At 35.2% G+C, this 19,743-nt stretch overlaps 4 protein-coding genes across 6 annotated transcripts in view; 2 read left to right on the top strand and 2 right to left on the bottom strand.

The window, feature by feature from the left end:
* The window catches only part of LOC102579892 (mannosyl-oligosaccharide 1,2-alpha-mannosidase MNS1-like), a 13,593-nt gene extending 12,775 nt beyond the window's left edge, over nt 1–818 (top strand). For both annotated transcript variants that reach the window (XM_006357379.2, XM_006357380.2), the window contains one exon: nt 322–818. In XM_006357379.2, coding sequence (XP_006357441.1) covers nt 322–576 — 255 coding nt within the window. In that variant the 3' untranslated portion in view covers nt 577–818. The remainder of the gene's footprint in view (nt 1–321) is intronic.
* A 683-nt stretch (nt 819–1,501) lies between these two features.
* Nucleotides 1,502–7,778, top strand: LOC102579564 (metal tolerance protein C4). The gene is made up of 13 exons (XM_006357378.2): nt 1,502–2,108; nt 2,213–2,267; nt 3,133–3,265; nt 3,363–3,418; nt 3,773–3,887; nt 3,983–4,040; nt 4,153–4,271; nt 4,348–4,467; nt 5,016–5,117; nt 5,226–5,298; nt 5,377–5,444; nt 7,086–7,146; nt 7,222–7,778. The coding sequence occupies exons 1-13, from the start codon at nt 1,802–1,804 to the stop codon at nt 7,344–7,346; spliced, it is 1,392 nt and encodes a 463-aa protein (XP_006357440.1). The 5' UTR covers nt 1,502–1,801; the 3' UTR covers nt 7,347–7,778.
* A 201-nt stretch (nt 7,779–7,979) lies between these two features.
* On the bottom strand, nt 7,980–12,855 carry LOC102579018 (uncharacterized protein At1g04910-like). 2 transcript variants are annotated; one of them, XM_006357376.2, is made up of 6 exons: nt 12,567–12,853; nt 11,881–11,989; nt 11,710–11,780; nt 10,638–10,723; nt 8,804–9,383; nt 7,980–8,615 (listed from the first exon to the last, which is right to left on the bottom strand). In XM_006357376.2, the coding sequence occupies exons 1-6, from the start codon at nt 12,660–12,662 to the stop codon at nt 8,337–8,339; spliced, it is 1,221 nt and encodes a 406-aa protein (XP_006357438.1). In that variant the 5' UTR covers nt 12,663–12,853; the 3' UTR covers nt 7,980–8,336. The 2 variants fall into 2 exon arrangements, with proteins under 2 accessions (XP_006357438.1, XP_006357439.1); XM_006357377.2 differs by having other exon boundaries at nt 8,134–8,615; nt 11,710–11,777; nt 12,567–12,855.
* A 2,476-nt stretch (nt 12,856–15,331) lies between these two features.
* On the bottom strand, nt 15,332–19,743 carry LOC102578682 (uncharacterized). The gene is made up of 7 exons (XM_006357375.2): nt 19,300–19,743; nt 19,119–19,181; nt 18,205–18,341; nt 17,743–17,780; nt 17,595–17,640; nt 16,358–16,522; nt 15,332–15,688 (listed from the first exon to the last, which is right to left on the bottom strand). Exons 1-7 carry the CDS (start codon nt 19,668–19,670, stop codon nt 15,507–15,509), a joined length of 1,002 nt encoding a protein of 333 aa, XP_006357437.1. The 5' UTR covers nt 19,671–19,743; the 3' UTR covers nt 15,332–15,506.

Below are 19,743 nucleotides of genomic sequence, written 5' to 3'. Positions count from 1 at the left end.
AAAAAGAGAAAGAAAAAGGAAAAAGAAAAGGGGGGGGGGGGGTGTATGTGTGTATTCAAAACATATAAGAGCTTATTTTACCAAGAATGAATCTAAACTGTAGGGTGGAATGTAAAATTGCTGATATGTGTCAATGACTGTTAGTCATCATCAGCTCAAGTTTGTGTTTGTTTGAAAGTGGATTATCGCTTGATCTGTCACTGTCTTCCAGTCAATAAGGGAGTTATGCTTGTGACTATTACCCAAATTGTTTTTTTTTCTATATTCAGGATTTGATATTCAATGATATTTTGGACACCTGTTTTTGTTGTTTTTTCCCAGGTTAACACTGGTGTGCAAGACAATATGATGCAGAGCTTTTTTCTCGCAGAGACTCTTAAATATCTCTATCTTCTTTACTCACCCCCTTCAGTCATTCCCCTAGATAAGTGGGTTTTTAACACAGAGGCTCACCCCATAAAAATTGTGAGCCGGAATGATCGAGCAATGAGTTCTGGAGCTGGAAATTCAGTTGGACAGCAAAAATCATATAAGCGGCCACTGACCAGGAGAGAAGGCCGATTTGGTAACAAGTAGGTTCTCACAGGTCCTCATTAGTTTAGTTGTTGATACAGAATTATGGGAATCAAGTGCTATATTGCCTGGCACTTGTTCAGCCAGATTCGCGGGATTTATTGGACTGATGTTAGAGTTGGGCGGTAATGATCTCCTATGACCACTTACATTATTAGATAATAGCTATTTTTAGTTTTAGTTCTTACATTCCCTTAAAACAGCCAAATGTATTCTAGTAGAGGGCATTTGGTTGTGGGTAGCTCTACATTTTTGGGGCTTGACGAGTATTTGTATATCATACCTTGTTATTTTTTTGGGAAAAAATGTGTCGTGAGTGTTTGTATGTCATACCTTGTATCCAATGGATTGGTTTAAGATATTTGAGATTCTACAAGCATCTTTCACATACTCTCTTCATCCAAATTTACGTGAGTGTTTGATTGGATATGCTGTTTAAGAAATGAAAACTTTTGAAATTTGTGATCTAAAACAAGTTAAAAATATTTGTGTATTTAAAAATCTATCTCATAAGGGTCAAATGAGAAGTTTAAAGTTAAATTAGTTTCAAATAAAAAAAGTAGGTAGACTCAAAATTTGACACATAAATTGAGACAATTGAAGTATCATTTTAAACACAGTAATTCATGGAGCATAAATTGTGTAGTAATTTTATGACCTAATTCGCTAGACGTAATCTTAAAGAACTTTTTGTCTTGTTCAACATAAGTTCGATAAGAAGTAAGTTATGTCTTTTGCGACATAACTTGTAAGTTCTAAAATTGATATTTATAGTTATGCTTTTTTATGACATAACTCGTAAAATTTGAACTAAACTTTTGCCTCTATCGCTGTAACTTGTCATGTCTTTAGGTATAATTTATATTACATTATAATAAAAAATTATTATTAGAGTATTTCAAATTTCAAAGTCATGGACATTTATGTGAATGACCCAACGATGGTCCATTGACAGGTCGAAGGCCAAGTCCAACAGCCCAAACATAGTTAATTCACGAAAATTGGGAAGGGGACAACGCTTTTAGGAAATATGCTTCTCTTTACCCATGGAGAATCTCTTGAGGGGACTTTCCGATTCCACCATTGATGACTATCCTTCTGCAACTCTATTTCAATGCAATGAGTTTTGGAGTTCACATTCATTGCAAAACCTCAAAACCCTAAAGCCTTAGTGAAGTTCCGAAATTACTTTTGCTCGAGTATATAGTCTTTTGTTTCTCACGCATTGATGCCTACTCCTCGCGTTCTCTCTGCTCTTCGCTGCTATCGCCATCGTTATCAAGGATCGTATTCCCTCTCTGCAGCCCTAGATAAATTTGATTTTGATGCTTTTCACACTTGCTCATCTGAAATCAAGGAAGAAACTAAACCTCATTTGGATGCGTATCATAGATTTCAATGCAATCCGTGTTCAAACTTCAGTGGAGGTCAGGGGCCTTCATTCGCATTGCGCAGTATATTCTCGGTTAATTCTTCGCGAAATGTGGTATCGTGTTCGATTTCCAGAAAGAGTAGTCACCTGTTCCTCAGCCGCGGTGAGTGTCCTTTCATCACAACTCAGATACGAATTCCGGAGTAAAATATAGCTTTACCAATTAGAGTTCCTATGTGTAGTGTTTTAGAAAATTGCTCTTTTCAGGTTTGATTACCAGAGCTAAGAAGATAAAGACAATAGAAGTGGTGGATGATCCTGGGTAACGTGTGTTGTTCTCATCATATATGATGTTCCTTTTGTTTTCTTTTTAGACACAATTGAATACATAGCCTTACTGTTTCTTAGAAATCTGCAAATTTAACCTTATTATGTTGTTAGCATAACAAGTCCCTCATCATCATTCCATATCCCTTCCCGTAGGACAAGGGGAAAGGTAAGCAACAAATAAAAATAACAATGGACTGTAAGCTCATGCTCCAAACCCTGGTGGGCATGATAATCAGACACCAATGCTTGTGAACTATAACAAGTTGATAAACACATTAGTCGATATCAGCACAAGTTAGTCCAAACATCACCGTTTTAGAAGAAATATCGATTAAAATTACATGAAATGAGTTATCAGTGTCACATTACATTAACAGAACATTTAGGTTAAATTGTATATTTTGACATGCATAAGGGAAGATTTGTGCAGTTGATATTCCTAAAGAATACTTACTTTGGGATTTGGACACAGCCACTATGGTACTATCTACTATATTCCACTGGAACTCAGTTACCTTATTGCAAGTAATTTAATCATCATTCAAAGGTGTTGCTCAGGGAGGTGATAATTCCATATTCAATCAAGTAGCCTCAATAACATTAAATGGATTTCAACATGTTTGCTTAATTTGGACTCCATTTGGTCAGACATAGTAGTGTTTCACATAGAGTGGTGGAAATGACTTCACTATCAAAGTTATTAATAGTTTCTCTAGATTAAATGTTTACATCAAAATCTTATCCTGTACAATCGTGGCAACCTACATTGACTAAAAGGAGAAGATATTTCTTAGCTAAAACTATGAATCTATATATTGTGTCACCATGTAATTTGTTCTTTTTTTTAATTTCCATAGCCAGCGAGCAGTCACAACAGCTTTATGGTGCAATTTTCTTGTCTTTTCCCTGAAGTTTGGGGTCTGGTTTGTCAGTTCCAGCCATGTCATGCTGGCTGAAGTTGTGCATTCAGTTGCGGATTTCGCAAATCAGGTATTGCACATGTTTAAAACTAACTTGGCCTGGAATGAGTCAAGTTCCATCTTTAATATTTCATCAATCAAACAAATCTTGATTGCTCACTTTGTAGGCGCTTCTTGCTTATGGTTTAAGTAGCTCCAGACGTGCACCAGATGCTATCCACCCGTAAGTCCCAATACCTTGACATTGCAGACATGCTCCCCCCTCCCCCTTTCCTTTTTTTTTTTTTAAAAAAATTCTATTGTATTTGAGTAAAGCACACCTGTAGATATAGCAGTATTTTCTTCCATTGCACATTGAAAATATTTACCACTGATTTGGTGAATGTGCAGCTGTATCGTACAAGATATTTGTTTTTCAAATATATGTGTCTGGCCAAAGCTTTAACAACAATAAATCGAACACATTATGATTGATTTGGTCTTACACCGATATAGTGGAAAAGATTTTTTATCTGGTGACACGTGTATCCGAGGCTTAGAGGCTGATGAACTTGTTGAACTTATTTTATCATTTCAGATACGGCTACTCCAAGGAAAGATTTGTCTGGTCTTTGATATCTGCTGTTGGTATCTTTTGTCTTGGTTGTGGTGCTACTATAGTTCATGGAGTACAAAACTTGTGGACTACTGAGGTACTTTAATTGAAATACAGTGATCCATCGTCTGTTGTTAAATACTGTGCATTCACATCAACTAGAACTGTATTCTTCCTATGTACTTGTTTCAGCAACCTACAAATATTGGATATGCAGCACTGGTGATTGGTGGCTCATTCATTATAGAGGGTATGAATTCTTCTCTAATAAATACAAGTAGTTAGAATGTTTGTTCCTTTTATGTTTTCTACCACTTATCTCACTCTCTACATATTCTTTCCGAACCCTGGATTTCTTTTAGGTATTTCTCTCGTTGTGGCTATTCAATCTGTCAGAAAAGGAGCTGCTGCTGAAGGAATGACAGTGAGAGATTACATTTGGCGTGGTCATGATCCTACAGCTGTAGCTGTCATGACAGAGGTGACCAACATGCTTTCTTGAGCTCCTACTCATGATGTCTTTGTCAGTGATGTGTAATATGATGTTCAATTTGTAGGATGGTGCTGCAGTTACAGGTCTAGCCATTGCTGCCGCATCACTGGTTGCTGTAAATGCCACTGGAAATCCAATTTACGATCCCATTGGTTCCATTATAGTGGGCAACCTCCTGGGAATGGTATGTGATGCCAAACCTTGAACTTGTCCTGAAATTCAGGCATTGTAATCTGTATGTATTTTCAATATGTGTCAGCATAATTCAAAAATGATGATACCCCACATGAATGAAATGATGATTTCTTAAAAATGCGAGTTCATGAATGAAATAAAATATTGAGTATAAGAAAATGGATCAAAATGCAGCAGGATAGATATTGATGATTCATATAGCCAATTCTAGTTTAGATAGGGATCAAGTGGTTGTTGTTGTTCTTAGCTCTTGTATCTTGGTTCTGAAGTTAATACTGGGGCCGAAGTAACTTGGGTGACTGTGAATTAGCATATAAGAGAGATGTTGACTGAGACAAGTGAAATTTTAAGACTCGTCTCACAAAATGCTTTCCAGTGTTAGTGATGCACTCTATGTGATACGACTGATGACATGGATGACTAAACTTTGTTGTCAGTAATAAGTGTCTGATGCCTTTACGTTCTTTGCCTGTCATCTCAAACTTAAGTTTCGGAAAAGGGGAGGATTATTATGTGACAATGCAATTTGAAATGCAGGTTGCTATATTTCTGATTCAGAGAAATCGACATGCTTTGATTGGTAGAGCAATTGATGACAACGACATGGACAGGGTTCTTCAGTTCCTGAAAAATGATCCAGTATGTTCATTTTAAAAAAAATAAAATGATCCAGTATGTTGATTCTGGATCGCTCTACTCTGCAAACCTCTTTGCCTAACTAAACCATCCAAACTTTACTTGCTACAGGTTGTTGATTCCATTTATGATTGCAAAAGTGAGGTGATTGGGCCTGGGTTCTTTAGGTTTAAGGCTGAGATAGGTGATGGGATCTGGTTCTTCATTTCTTTTCTTCAGTTTCTTTAAGGTACACCTCCTAATATGTTGCTTTATATTGCAGACTTCAATGGTGTAGTGCTGGTTCAAAATTATCTAGAGAGAGCTGGACGTGAAGAGTGGGCTAAACAGGTTATTAGTTTCGCATGCTAACTTCTTAATTCTTCCACCACACCACATCTCATTGGGGTGAGTGAGGGAAAAATGCATCTTGTTTTTGCATTTCAGTAGCTAACAACATCAATGGATTGATAGAGTCCTTCATCTTTCCTAAAATAGAAGACATTTGATACTTCTTTACCATGCCAACCGGTGGCAAATCTTTGGCCCTACATTGGTGTTTCTCAAGATGACTTGTTTAGGAAGATGTAATAGAACTCAACATAAATTCTTAGAATACAGTAATCTATAGGATAAAGCCAAATTGGAAAACAAGTGAGGGTACAGGTGGATCTGATGTGCATTATTATAGATAATGATTCATCATATGAATGATATGAAATACAAACATGTTCACTTGTTTGTAACACACATACATTAGTTTGTCCTGGTTTGTGTAAAATTCTTTGAGTTGGCATGGTTGATTTGACTTGCATAGTTTATTCTTAGTTGCAGAACAATTAGAAGTTTTGGAGAAGTTGTGTAATGAAAAATAAATTCATGATTAAAATTTTAGCTACTCTATTAGATTAGTTTTAAGTTCGTTTATTGGTAGTTGTAGAGCAATTTGAAGTTCTGGAGAAGCCGGTGTGGTGAAAAACAAAATCATGATTGAAATTTTAAATATTACATGAGTTTTAAGTTTTGAAACGTTGCAGAATTGTTGGATATTATTATCTAAAGAAATATGTTGCGTATTTTGGGACATCCTTATATAAAAAAACCAAAATTATTTTGGTAAACGATGAACGAAAAGTGCTAATTTGTATGGTTCTGCATCATGTCTGTGTGTTTGTGCTTCATAATTCAAGTAACGGCCTCCTGTACCCTCAGCTGTTCATCTTTCCTACTTACAGTTGATCATCATCTGCAAGATTCTTTAAAGCCTATTCTCCTAGAGATGAGTGGTATCCTTTTATGTAGTCATGTCATTACCAGATAAAAGAGCTCATTTTTTCTTAACTACATGATTTTGGCTCAATTATCTACTTTATTCTGGATTTGTGGTATCTGCTGCAACTCTGCTAACCTGACCCAGCATGGGACTGATATTACGGATGAATTTTATCCCATCCACAACAAACTTTTTGGCTTTAAGTTGTTTGTTTCTATCTAAGAAAATCCGAACTATTTGATTATATCTGTGGAGCATAGAGTTCCACCAAGATATTTAACACACACATGTTTGACAAATAGTGTTCCAACCATTTGCTAACAGCTACAGGTTTAGCAATTAATCTTGCCGAGGATTTTACTTTAAGATTGTATCTGTCCTTGACATGGAAACCTGGATAGAACAAAGATATTATGCTTCATTGATGTAGGACTATCTGCAAGTTTCCTGACCATACTTTTTTGCTTCTTTTTTTTGTAATGATGTAATATATGCTTGGCACATAGTTCATTTCTTGCTAATACATTCTTGAAGTTCAGTTACTTCATCTCTATTTGATTTTGCGAACATTGATGACATATTTCTTGAATTATCATAACTTAAGCTTGAAATATGAAGACCATAAATATTATTTCACTTTTTTCTTCACCATTGAGGACATGTTGTCTACAAGCATTATTGATTTGTAACATCCATTTATTTTCTCTTTTCATATTTAGTTTCGAGAGGCTTCAGAGCAGAAGGATGATGCAGCTTTACTGAAAATGATGTCAATCTATGGTATGCCTAACTTTGAACGTATGGTTGTGAATTGCACCTGTTAAATGCTATGAACTTTCTCTTCTTTCTTGGCAGGTGAGGAAGTTGTCACAGCACTAGGGAGTGAAGTTGATCGGCTAGAAAAAGAAATCCAGGAAATAGTTCCAGGCATTAGGCATGTGGACATTGAAGCCCATAATCCAATTGTGCCATCCCCATGAGTATATAGCTTAATAAAAATATTGAGCTATGCGTTAACTTCTTGTTCAAATTATAACAAAATGGGATACGCGATTGATGAATTCTGGGAATATCATTAAGCTTGGATGCTCCCAAAGAAGCTTTCTCTACACCGACAGCTGCATAGAACTCGTTTGAAGAATTTGTCATTTCAGTGTAGGAGATAATGATCCTCTGCTTGTATTTTTCTTGTGAGAATATAATAGAAGCTTTTAATCATTTCCGGCTACAGTTGTACTAGTGCAAAGAACATAGTGACATGAAAGGCGCCTTGGAGAGATTAGAAATCCATTATAAGCAGTGTAAAGAACGGTTCCTGGTTATTATTCTCTACTATCAATTGTTATTATGTAATATATGAACATTAGAGACATCAGATTAGTGATAATTCAACAGTGCAGATTTTTTTTTAATTTTCCATGAACTTATGCGGCAAAGCTTAATATTTAGAATTAGTATTAGTCCTAAAAGTGATAAATATTACGAATCCACGGGAGTGACAAACTTAAATATTGATCTGATATTCTTTCATAATAAGAACTGTAAATGGTAGTGTTGGAGAAGACGGAAGATTTTGAGATAGTCATTGAGGCTTGTCTATATAGTACATGATGGCAGCGCATAAATAGAAGGTCATAGGCTATTTAATTGCACTATTTATAAGGGAACGCTCCAATTTCCATTGATTGGAATAGAGTTGACAACAATCATAACAAAAAAAATTCAACACGCCAAGAATTTTTGTTTGAAATAGCTTTACTGACATGTAAAAAAAATCTGCTCTACAAATGTTAAATTCAACATTCGACTATTTGTGGCCTGATCTTTTCCATCAAGACCTCTAATAAATGGTAGGCTTAATTCTATGAACCAAACAAACCTGTGTTTCTTACAAACATAAGTGCAAGGAATACGTAGAAGAAATCCGCCATCTCAATCATCTGCATTTTTCAGCCTTTCTTCACAGGGAGCTAGCAGAAACATGAATAGGCGAAATGGTTCTTCTTTGAGACATAATGGGATATGTAATCTGTTAAAGCAGCAGAAGAGCCAGGAATATCAGCTGGAACAAGTATCTGTGTCTTTCCAGAAGCGATTCTCTTACCAGCCACATTGGCATAAAAGAGGCCTGAGATTGCTGGTACGAAAACATCACTCTCAGAACACATGTAGAAGTCGATTACTTTCTCCAGTTCAGAAGACTCTGAGTCGAGAAATTTTGCCTTCTTGTCAATGGGCATTATGCTTTCCTGCAGTTGTGTTTTCGGAGGAGTAAGCAACACAAATAGTAAAAGCACACATGGAGATACATGGAAGCATATAGATTCCTTTTACTTCCTAAACATACAATCGAAACTTAACTTATCATAATCTAAAATCTATGACAGTAGAGCAAAATATTGTGAAACAGTAAATACAAATAGTAAAGAAACCGGACCTTTGTATATGTTTTAGGAAAGAGATCCTTCAATGCATCAAGGCTGCTATCCCACCTTGATTGAGTCAGATATAGAGTTGTATCCTTGTTGAAACCAATTTTTCTCAAGAACATACCAATCTCCTCTGGACCATAGCAGCTCTTTGATTTAAGAGAACTGTCACCTTGGCAACTCTTTTTCTCCAATATATCAACCCTCAGATCCACTGCAATAAACTGTCCTTTTGACTTTGCACTCAAAGTTCTTAAGCGCTCCACCATGGACTCAACTACTTCATTAACTTCTGGTTGAAGCTCTAGAGTTCCAAACATCGACATACATGCAATTGAGTCGATATTACTCTTCTCTTTCGTTTTTTTCATATTCACTGAAGGAAAGTATGTTGCCAGCCTTATGTTTCCCTTAGATGTGAAGACTGGTTCAATGTTTTCAGCAATATACTCTTCAGAAACCCTATTTGGAACCTTCACAACAGCAAGATTTCTTGCTGAGACTTCAGCAGGCTGAGTTGTTGCTACTTTGACCACACCATCTAGGCTTCTCACGAAGTGTTCAACATCATAGATGTCTTCAAAGTTCCTGAAAATCACAAATGGCCTTCATGAATCTTCTAACTTTGGGTGACTAAAAGTGTGGACCTAGATGATATGAGAACTAAACAACAATAAAAATTCACAGATGATCAGCAGTACTGAAAGGCCGTTAGATTTTGAAAGAGCTCGTCAAATATTCAGCAAGCCCAATAAAATTCCAGTTTTACAACTGTATAATTTCCAGCTTCCAAAGGTTATAGTTCTACAGAAGAAACTTCAACTAGGAATAGCTCATGAAAATCATATCCAATGTCTGCCTCAGGACTCAATCTCCAAATTACAGTTATCGGAGACAAAAGAATGTAGAAAAGTGTCTAGTGTCTGCTAGGGCTTTAAACACAATTAAAGCACGAGCTTTCTAAAACAAAGGCAACACAGACACATAAATAAGAAAAAATAACAATAAGTACAAATGATAATCATATGAGCCAAGAAAGAGAAAAGGAGCAGTAGGAGACGAGAAAAAAATTGGTAGAGCTTTGTGCCATGTGCACGATCTCTTTTAATTGAACATTGACAAGCTCTTCCAAGCTGGGAACAACAACATACCTAATGTACTGTCTTGGGAAGGTAGAGTGTATGCTGACCTTACCCCTACCTCATAGGTAGAGAGGTTGTTTTAGATAGACCCTCGGCTCAAGGCTCTCCAAACTGGGAATGGAGTGAAAATGAAAATAAGGAAGACGTAAGAAAATAAATAAAGGAGATGGAGAATTATCCCTGCTTCAATCTGGTGGGCAACCTGGAAAGAGAGAAATTCTAGGTGTTTTGAGAGCGTAGAGAATAGTATGCAGAAAGTTAAACTCAACTGCATTTTGTTGTTATGTTTATGGTGCAATCAATTATACTCAAATGAAACTGTCTCTATAATTGATGTTTTAGATTCAATTTAGATTTAGAATAGTGGAGTTTTTGGAGTTCATCTGTATATAAGGTTTAGTACTGCCCATGTACTATTGTGTTATAATACAAAGTTACCAAGTTTCAAAAAATAAATAAAGGAGATCTTGCCCAAAGAAATGCATGCAGTATCTTGACTCATGAGTGAGAGCTTAGTTTCCATCTAGGCATATCAGGCACAAGAAATATGATGTTCCAAGGGTGTAGGAGAAAGAACAACTCAAGTAACCTTTATGAATGTCAAATACAGATTAAATTCTTTAAATAGTTCTCATTTGAAACAACATTAAAACTCTGCAAGAATAACAAGAGATAGGGAACACGCATAGAGAACACTGACCTCTTATCACCAGGTTTGCTCCCTCTGATGTCTGGAATTACAAGAGTTGCACGCAGATACCTCGCTACTATAACTGCATCAGCAATCTAACATGCCAGTTCCACACATAATAAGACAATAGAAGAGAAGACAAACATAGATGCAACTCTGTATAAGTCTAACTCATCCTATAACATTTACAAGAATCTGCACTTTGCTGGCAGCATAAACAGAAAGGCAAAGTGATGATGTAATATAAGAAAGTGCCAGATATTCCTCCAAGCTAATGAGAAATAACCATGATATAAGGAATACAGCAATATCAAGTAGTGGTTTAAAGTTCAGTTTCTATCCCATCCATCCCCTACCCACTGCATGCTGGCATAAAGAAATGTGATTGGAGACAGAAACTGTAGTCACAGTGATAAACCACATCTCAACCAAGAAGAATGGACATCAAATATGGATTAAAGAAAGACCCATCAAAGTAACTATGCTGCTTAGCACCCCTACACAAAAGAAATAGATGCAACTCATATGACCACTTGAAATATTTGAATGGCCTGGAATCTAGAGCACCATACACACAATCATTTTAGATCAGAAGCGAACAGACCAACTAAAAATGTAAGGTGGACAAGTAATGTTAGACGATTACCAATACCCATAGAGTGAAAAGAAACAAATTCTCAAGTGTAAACGTAACCAAAAAGCAAGAAACTGAATGTCCAATGTAATTTTTCCACTTTAATAGCTAGTTATGCCTCATATACTGTAGTTTTATAAGGTTTTCCCAAAAACATGAAATGCGGCAGTGTTGTGCTCCTTTTACAGTTTTCAACACTTGAGTAGGAGATAGAATGGTGCTGAGTCCTGCTGTTGAATGTCTCCATGAATCATCCTAAACATTAGTAAATTATGTACAACACAAATAACATCAAAAGCAAACTTGTAGATACCATTTGCAGCAAACAACTGATTGACTATAAGATGGAACCTAGAGTTTGCAATTAGTTTGTCAAGTAAATTGCAGGTAATTATCCACCTACATACTGCTATTTGATAAACTCAAGATCTAACACTAGTAAGATACCTGAGAGACATGATATTCAGGACCATTAGTAAGTGAGAAGGTAACAAATCCTTCTGATTGGTCAGCTTCTTCTGTTGAGAAAATCATAGAATAAGAGATGTACAAATTGCTTGAAAGAAATTAAGATAGTAAAAGATAACCTTAAAAAATCGAGATTATTAAATCACTCACGGGGAACTGGTTTAGTCCAACAAGTCTTTAGGGATTCACCACCCTTCATCCAAGGGCCATTTCCCAGGCTCTGCTTACTGGTACTATGGATAGATATATCAGAATCCACCTTCATCGAGAGGAAAAGGATCAAAAGAAATCAGAAATGTCCAAACAATTAGACAAAGAATATCACATAATCAAATGTTGACACTAGACACTGTGTTTATCTGTTTTTGGCATAATCTTATAGAATCTCTAAATGCAGAAATTAATTAGATAGATCATTTTTAGCTAAGGCTAAGCAAGAAAACACGGGATCTTTCAGGAAACTATGAAATCTACTAGGTAACAGTAGTGAAAGTTTGCTGCAACTGCCCGCTGGAAGCTGGTGAGAATATTTGTTGATTGAAAATACTTGAAGCTTTTCAAAACAAGTTAAATACTGCATAGTTCGATTCATTTCGAACAATATAATGAAAACATAATGGATCAGAGCCAGAACAAAATCTAAAGCAGCAGTAGAACAAATAACTCAACAAAGCCAAAAACAAAGCATCAATCGGCCAAAAATGAAGAGCAACAAGTGTAATTACGCAGTTGGAATAGCCACTAATGGAGATGTACAAATCCACGGTACAAAAAGGAACATAACATCAAATGAACTCAAAATCAAATAGTTAGAGCATGAATATGATAGGAATTACTGGATAAAAGTGATCCCTCGTGATCATGTTGCCGAGCATTACAAACATAGTAACAGTAAGAACACCAGCAACAATTTGTCTCGGATCCACTGCCATATCTCACGGATCCACAAAAGCTCTGCTCACAAGGAATCAAATATGGAAGAAGTTGAAGGTACACTGTGCACAGAGTAACATGGAGCAGCAACTTCACAGTGAAAAATGTGTATTAGGATGCTGAGTTTTATATATAAATGATTAAATTACAAGCAAGAAAAACTAAAAATCCGGCGGGACAAATCACCACTTTTGGTAATTAAGTAAAATTAGCAGCAAGTGTAGCAGTGCTATTTGTTGTAAATTTACCAAGTTGGATTAATTAGGGCCAATCAGGATAAGGACAGACTGACTGACAGAGTGGCGCTCCCACTTTTTTTTTTTTTTTTTTCGACGTTCATTTTTCTGCCACCGACACTTCTTTTGAAAACGATTCAGCGCCTAAACACAACGCCGTTATCTTTCCGGCCCAAAATTTCATAGCACCGTTTGATCGGGTATGAAGTTTAAAAAATACGAAAAAGACTTTGTTAATTTACTGAATTGTCCTTAATTTTGGTTGAATTTTTTTTCACGATAAAATGTTAACTGAGACTCAATAAGAATTAAATAGAGATGACCAAAAAAGATGGAGTATGACCAAAGAAAATACTCATTTTGAGCATATATTATGGAAATGAAAGAAAAAAAAAGGTGAAGTTATGACTTATCAAGTGCTTCATCAGATAATAAAAGGTAATCCTACTTTTGTTTTCTTTGATTTTTTTTTATTTTTTTTTTACATATCTTGTGTTTTATAGTAAATCTTTTTTATTTAGTTTAAATGTGTAAATATTGTTCAAAAATAAAATCAAAGAACCTAGATCTGCTTATACGCTGGCACTCTAACCTTTCATTCCTCTTTAGACAAATTATTAAAAATCTCACGATCCCAATTTAATGTAAACACTTGCCTTTTTAATATGTTCAGAAAGAGAGTGTAATTTTTTAATATTTAGAAATAACTTTATTTTATATGCTTATTTTATCCTTAATAATGGGGCGCTACAATACTATTATTGTCTAATAGCTTTTATAATAATAATAATAATTAAATTTACTATTATCCTGTCGGTGATTTTCAGCTAAATAGGTCAGATTTAGTTTAGATCACAATTTTTTTAAAATGTTTTTAAAACTTTTTCTTATACTTATACCTAATCAAATAGTGTTATATAAATAGAGCGGAAAAGAAAGTGAAGTTAATCTATCATACTCTATTTCAAAAAGGAATCATAAACGGTTGGTGTACAATGATCAATTTTTTTTTGTCTCAATCTGGATATCGACTTATTAGTCTTTTTAAATACATTTTACATAAATTAGAATCTACAAGTTGTCAAATTAAATACTAAAAAAGTACATGTGCAACAACATTATGATAAAATGTAGTAATTTAAATTCTAATAATGTCATGTAACGTGAAAAAACAGAACAATATCTACCCACTAGAGTTGCACGTCATCTCCGGCGTTGGATAAATGAATATTTCAAAAATCCTACAATTGTTGTCTAGTTTTTAAAACAAATAAATAAATAAATAGGTTGAAAGAGATGGTGAAAGAAAAAATACACTTTATTTATTTCAGTATCGTATTTCTCTTTTACACATTTAAAAAAAATAAATTAATTTCAACAATTTTATCCTTATGATTTTCTTTATTAAATATTTATTCTATTGAGGTGTTTGAAGTATTTAAAAACAATTAATAGTATCAAAGACAAAATGATTAATTTTTTTTTATCTTAAACTTTTAAGATAACAAATAATTTGAGATAATTATTTTTAAAAAATAAAAACAAATAGTATATCTTCTCCTTCCGCCCACTTTTATTTGTCATGTTGCACTTTTCAAAAGTCAATTTGACTAATTTTTAAATTTAAATTAGATTACATTAATTCGATATTTTTTTAAAAAAAAATTAGATATTCAAAAACTATACGATACATACAATAAATTGCAATTTTTTGCATATCAATATGATGAAAAAATACATCGTAAAATATTGATTAAAGTTCTTATAGTTTGACTATAAAAGAAATCATGACAATTAAAAATGAACGAGGGAGTATCTATTTTTCTTATATCGGACAAAGAGAAGAGAATATAAAAGAGGACGAAAAGAATGGAAAGGTTGTTGAGTGAGGTTGATTGGCCGCCTCACACAAGATTGGCGCCTCATGAAAAAGGTTAGGTGTGCGGATTTTTTTATTCTTCAACACCCTATTACATCAAATCAGTATATTTAGGTAAATCTAATATCGAGTAAAATGAATCTTGCTCTGATTTCATGTAAGGTAGATTTCATACCTTAAAAATTAACTTATCAAGAAAAAATTGTCCAAATTCATAATTTTCTCATCCCATTGATGTGGGGACTTAACAAAGACATTATAACTTTTGTTTCACTCCCCATCAATTATTCCTTTGATTGTATAACAACAAATGTTTCTTGTACTCATACTATTTCCTTTCATTTAACTCTATGTTTGAAAAAGGAAAAAAATCTTCTAGTTACATCACATACTTTCTATGTTATTCCAAGCTCCAAATGTGGGAAAATATCCTTTCTTTCTAGAAATCAATCAAATCCACCACATTTTCAACATACAGTAGATTACAACTAAAATTCTTGTTATATGTTTTTTTTCATTCCAACTTCAATGTTTCATCCATTTGTTTGAAAAGTAGAAATAAAACTAGTTTTGATTTTTAACCAAACCAAACCGTGAACAGTGCACAAGCATCCATGTAGAAGTGGCAATAGAAAGAAATGAGACTACAAATGACAATATGTACACTTGTGAAACTTACATACCAAAAGATGGTCAAAGTTAACAAAAGAGTTGACACAACAGAACAACTAACTAGCTGATTGTGGCTGAGAAGATAAATACTCTTTCACCATCAAGATTTCACTACACAGCTTTTTAGGGACTTGTTGTAATGCTTTTCCTTCTTGCCATGCTTGCCCTACCATCACTCCTGGCCCGGCATGACGTATATATATGACTATCTCATCGTTAAATGGCCATGGATGCTCCGCTGAGTTGTTAAAACACCTCAATTAGGTAAGTAATTAGACTGCACTAAACGAAACAACAAAGAAAGCTAGGCAATGCCATATCAATGCAAAGGAAGAGGTTTCATGAAATTGTATCTCTTTAGTAGCAGCTTCTATAATAACAATCTTATCGAGAAAGAAACCTACCAGCATCTCAACCCCACCCCTTTTAATTTTCTATGGGATTTTTAGAGAAACAGAAGCACTAGTAGATTTGGTAGCTGACAGTCAGATAGGACAGTGAAAGCAAGAGGAGCATTTAAAGGTGTCCTAGGTTGACATACACAGAAACTTCATGCATACGATTATTATTGATAATATTCGTCCCATAGAGAACATAGTGGGATCATAGGGTCCATAAAAAAATTTCTGCCAGGAACCGACTAGATAAGGTTTTGAACTAGTCAACTTGACAATACAAAGGAAAATGAAATCCAAACAACTACGTATAGGACTCACTACCAAGCCTGGTATTTCAGGACATGTAAATCAGTAGGGAAACAATTGTTTAGGAGTGGGGGTAGATAGGCCACTGAAGTTGAAGAAAACGACAAAACACAAACTGCATATGGGGCTATTGGGTAAAATGTGGTTTGCATGAGAAGCTGTCTAATCCTCTTCAACAAGAAGCCTGATGCAATAATTCTCACCTGGCATGGGGAAACCATGAGGAAAATCAGGGAGATCCAAGATTCCATCTTTGAATTCATATGCTAAATCACAAGGCTCTTCTGTAGACATCACTTCTTTGAGTTCATTAACCGTAAAGTACAAAGGAGAAAATGAATTTGAGAGCCCAGAGAAAACTGATTCACCTGCATAATGTGGATGCGATTGGTTAGGAAAATATACTAGGCAAATTAATTGTGCAGTAATCATATCATGATTTAATCAGTGGTTAGTGTGGAACTTAATAAGCTTATTGTATGTTGCCTGATTCTAATATATTGTTCCTGACCATTATCAGACATTTATTCCTTCCATTTTCATTTTGTCTTGGTTTGACAATTTGACTAAGGCACGGAGTTTAAGAAGGTAAGTAAGATTTTTGAATCTTCTCATCCTAAACAAAGGGTGTGTTCAGTCAAATGTTTTCGATTTTTCCCATGTTTGGTTGGTTAAAAGTTTTGGAAAATATTTTCTCTAAGAAAATAAGTTCCTTAAAAATGAGGAAAATGACTTCCCTAGTGGAAATAGAGAAAACAAGTTCCACAAGCGGCATTCTATATTGATTATGGCCGTCCCACCGTCCAACCCACCTCATCTTCACCCCGTAGCCTACATCTCAACCACCTCACACCCTACCCCACTCCACTTCTCATAATATTTGTCTAGTGTATATACAAATGCTTTAAGAATAATTTTTTTTTGCTTACGTACCGAACACAAGCAAATAAGTAAGAAACCTACTTATTTTTCTAGAAAACATTTTTCTTCATGCTGAACACACATTCTAAATATGTGGGCAATGTATCAAAATACCCATTGGATCTTGTGGTCTTAGACATGTCACATGGGATGTTGGAAGAAAGAGTTACTAAATATAGTTAGTGACATCCTTTTTTAAATGGACAAAAACGCAAAGTAAAATACGTAAATTAAAACAGAGAGAGTATCATATATCTGAGATTGCAGTCTTTGTAATAATAAAGCAACATTTCCAAGCAAGCATGACACTCAACTTATGAACAGACAAGTAACAAACTGCCAAAGAGTTCTCACGATTACAACTGAGTAACAAAATGCAAAAGAAATCTCAAGAATACTACAAAGAAACAAGATGCAAAATGCTTGAAATAAACAACTATCTTCTCTGGAGAAGAATTATTCAAAAAGAAAAGAAGAAGTTGTTTGCACGTAGCTGAAGATAGCTCTTAATTAACTTACTAATGAGTCGCCCATATGTCTTCCCGTCACCAGCGTAAAATACAACCTGGCATAAAAATTAGTTCATGAACTCAAGTATTAGCACCAAATTACCAGAGTTGAATTCCTTCAAAAATCAGTTCAAAAGACACCAGTTAAGGGGTACAACCTTTTTGAAGAAATTTAACCAAGCAATCTGCAGTGGCCCTGTTCACGTTTCGAAGTATCTTAAAATCATTCACCAAACATTGAATTGAAAATGACATACACTGGTATGTTACTAACAGCTAGTAGAATACAGGTCCCTTTAGAGAAGTAGGACAGATTTCTAAGGATCTAAAGATCATATAGCACAAGCTGCACAACCATCAGACTCCCTCTATGATTACCCTCAACCCAAATCAAATATGTGAATTATCAGTCAAACTCCCTCTGAGTACATGTGATTTCAAAATCTGGTATCATCTAATTGCTTGAAACTTCATATGCTAAGGGCAAATAGGAGAAAGATCAGACAACCAATCTTGGCAAAACGTGGATAACATTTTATCATGGTCCAGAATTATTAGAAACATAAATCAGAACATAGAACTATTTGGGTCATGAAATGACAAAAATCAAGATAAGTAACCTCCGCTTGTTCGGCACTTCCAAAATTCAGCAACTGTATCACTATTTCCAGTTGCTAGCAAGCTGGATGCACTTTTCTCTACCAGTTTTGAATTACTGTACCGTGTGCCAGCTATCTCCCAAGCTTGCGAAATCAACCTGCTTGAAGTTAAACTGAGGATATGAGGAGATATTGTAATACCATCAATTGTCTGCTATGTTACATTACATAACCTGACTGTCCCTAGGATGGGTTATATTTAAAAGAGACATAAAAGATAAATCTCTTGAAGTGATAGTTTTAGGTGTAAAGATATGTAATGAGCATAGCAAGCTTCTCAGTCGGGGGAGGAGGAGATAATCATGCTTTTGCATATAGTTAAAGATCCTCCCCACTTTAAGCAATTGTCAACATAATCACAGTAGGTATTCTATGATTCTACAAGCTAATAAAATCCATAAAAGCATGTCTTTATCATTAATGTATAATAGCCATAGATCACAAAGCAAAGGGATGTCCAGAGGGGCTTAAATAGCAGGGGATGTATGGCGCATAATATCTCAAGATGTCTAATTACTACGAATGCAGTAAAGAAAAGACACATATTCCCTCCAATTTATACAACTAATGTTTACTTTCCTCTAATCAAATGTTTCATAGAATAAACTCTCACATCTTTCAAGAATTCAAATTCATTTTTGTTCAAATCGTTCAAATTTAACCAAAATATTGTTTTGCTTATGACACTGGTCTCACCAAGCCTAGTAACGTAATACTATCATCTATTCTTACCAATATAGTATACAAGTCATTCTATCCTATTAAATTTCATACTCAGTCGAATCATACAAAAGGGACAGAGGGAAATATTCTCTGCTTCATGAAGCACAAGTCATAAAAGCAAGAGAAAAAAGGAAACCAAGTAACATACAGACCTTGGGTTAAGCAAGGCCAACAGCCTGTGCCGCCTTTCCTCCGGAATATCCTCAATTTTCTTCCTAACCGCAACAACAAATAACAAATAACAAGATTAATGAGACTAAATAAGTTTTTAATTGCTAAAATGCACCAAATTTACTAATTGTCTATCAAAGCAATTCAGCAATAGTGGTTCACCAGAGATAAAAGGCGGGATTATAAGAAGATGGGTCCAAAGGAATAAGCTCCATGGGAGGGTCAAGGAAGGTGACTACATCCTGTTCGTCCAAGTACACTATCTTGCCATTCGGTAAAACTTGGTAGGGTTTTTCATCCCACGGTGAGGCAGAGCTGGAGAATGAAGACGAACTTGCCCGTACGGCGGCGCTGTGGTTCGCCCGACGCGAAATTGACAGAGACGTGCCGGAAGGAAGAGCTGAGCCAAACTTTGTGGAACAGAAATGGGAAGCTGGCTGCCGATTTTTGCAAGTGATTATTTTGGGGGAGAAGACCGCGAGGCTACGGGCGCACGCCCTCTCTGGTGCAGCTGTTGCTTGAGGATACTGCATTGTGAAAAGCCCAGGTTTAGCCAAGTGAAAGGTAAACCATTGTTACTCGAGAAAATTGAAGGAAAGGAATTTA

The sequence above is a fragment of the Solanum tuberosum genome, unplaced genomic scaffold, assembly GCF_000226075.1.
Source record: "Solanum tuberosum cultivar DM 1-3 516 R44 unplaced genomic scaffold, SolTub_3.0 scf00246, whole genome shotgun sequence".
NCBI lineage: Eukaryota > Viridiplantae > Streptophyta > Magnoliopsida > Solanales > Solanaceae > Solanum > Solanum tuberosum.
The sequence above is the reverse complement of the archived record's forward strand: the minus strand, read 5'-3'. Positions and strand labels throughout refer to the sequence as shown.

Coding starts and splice junctions, on each gene's coding strand:
- LOC102579564 (XM_006357378.2), top strand. CDS start 1,802: ATGCCTACTCCTCGCGTTCTCTCTGCTCTTCGCTGCTATCGCCATCGT. Junction 4,272..4,347: donor CTGTAGCTGTCATGACAGAG/GTGACCAACATG, acceptor TTCAATTTGTAG/GATGGTGCTGCAGTTACAGG. Junction 4,468..5,015: donor TGGGCAACCTCCTGGGAATG/GTATGTGATGCC, acceptor TTTGAAATGCAG/GTTGCTATATTTCTGATTCA.
- LOC102579018 (XM_006357376.2), bottom strand. CDS start 12,662: ATGGCAGTGGATCCGAGACAAATTGTTGCTGGTGTTCTTACTGTTACT. Junction 11,990..12,566: donor CGAGGGATCACTTTTATCCA/GTAATTCCTATC, acceptor CTCTCGATGAAG/GTGGATTCTGATATATCTAT. Junction 10,724..11,709: donor CTGAATATCATGTCTCTCAG/GTATCTTACTAG, acceptor CTGGCATGTTAG/ATTGCTGATGCAGTTATAGT.
- LOC102578682 (XM_006357375.2), bottom strand. CDS start 19,670: ATGCAGTATCCTCAAGCAACAGCTGCACCAGAGAGGGCGTGCGCCCGT. Junction 19,182..19,299: donor AATCCCGCCTTTTATCTCTG/GTGAACCACTAT, acceptor TGTTGCGGTTAG/GAAGAAAATTGAGGATATTC. Junction 17,641..17,742: donor GGTTAAATTTCTTCAAAAAG/GTTGTACCCCTT, acceptor TTTTTATGCCAG/GTTGTATTTTACGCTGGTGA.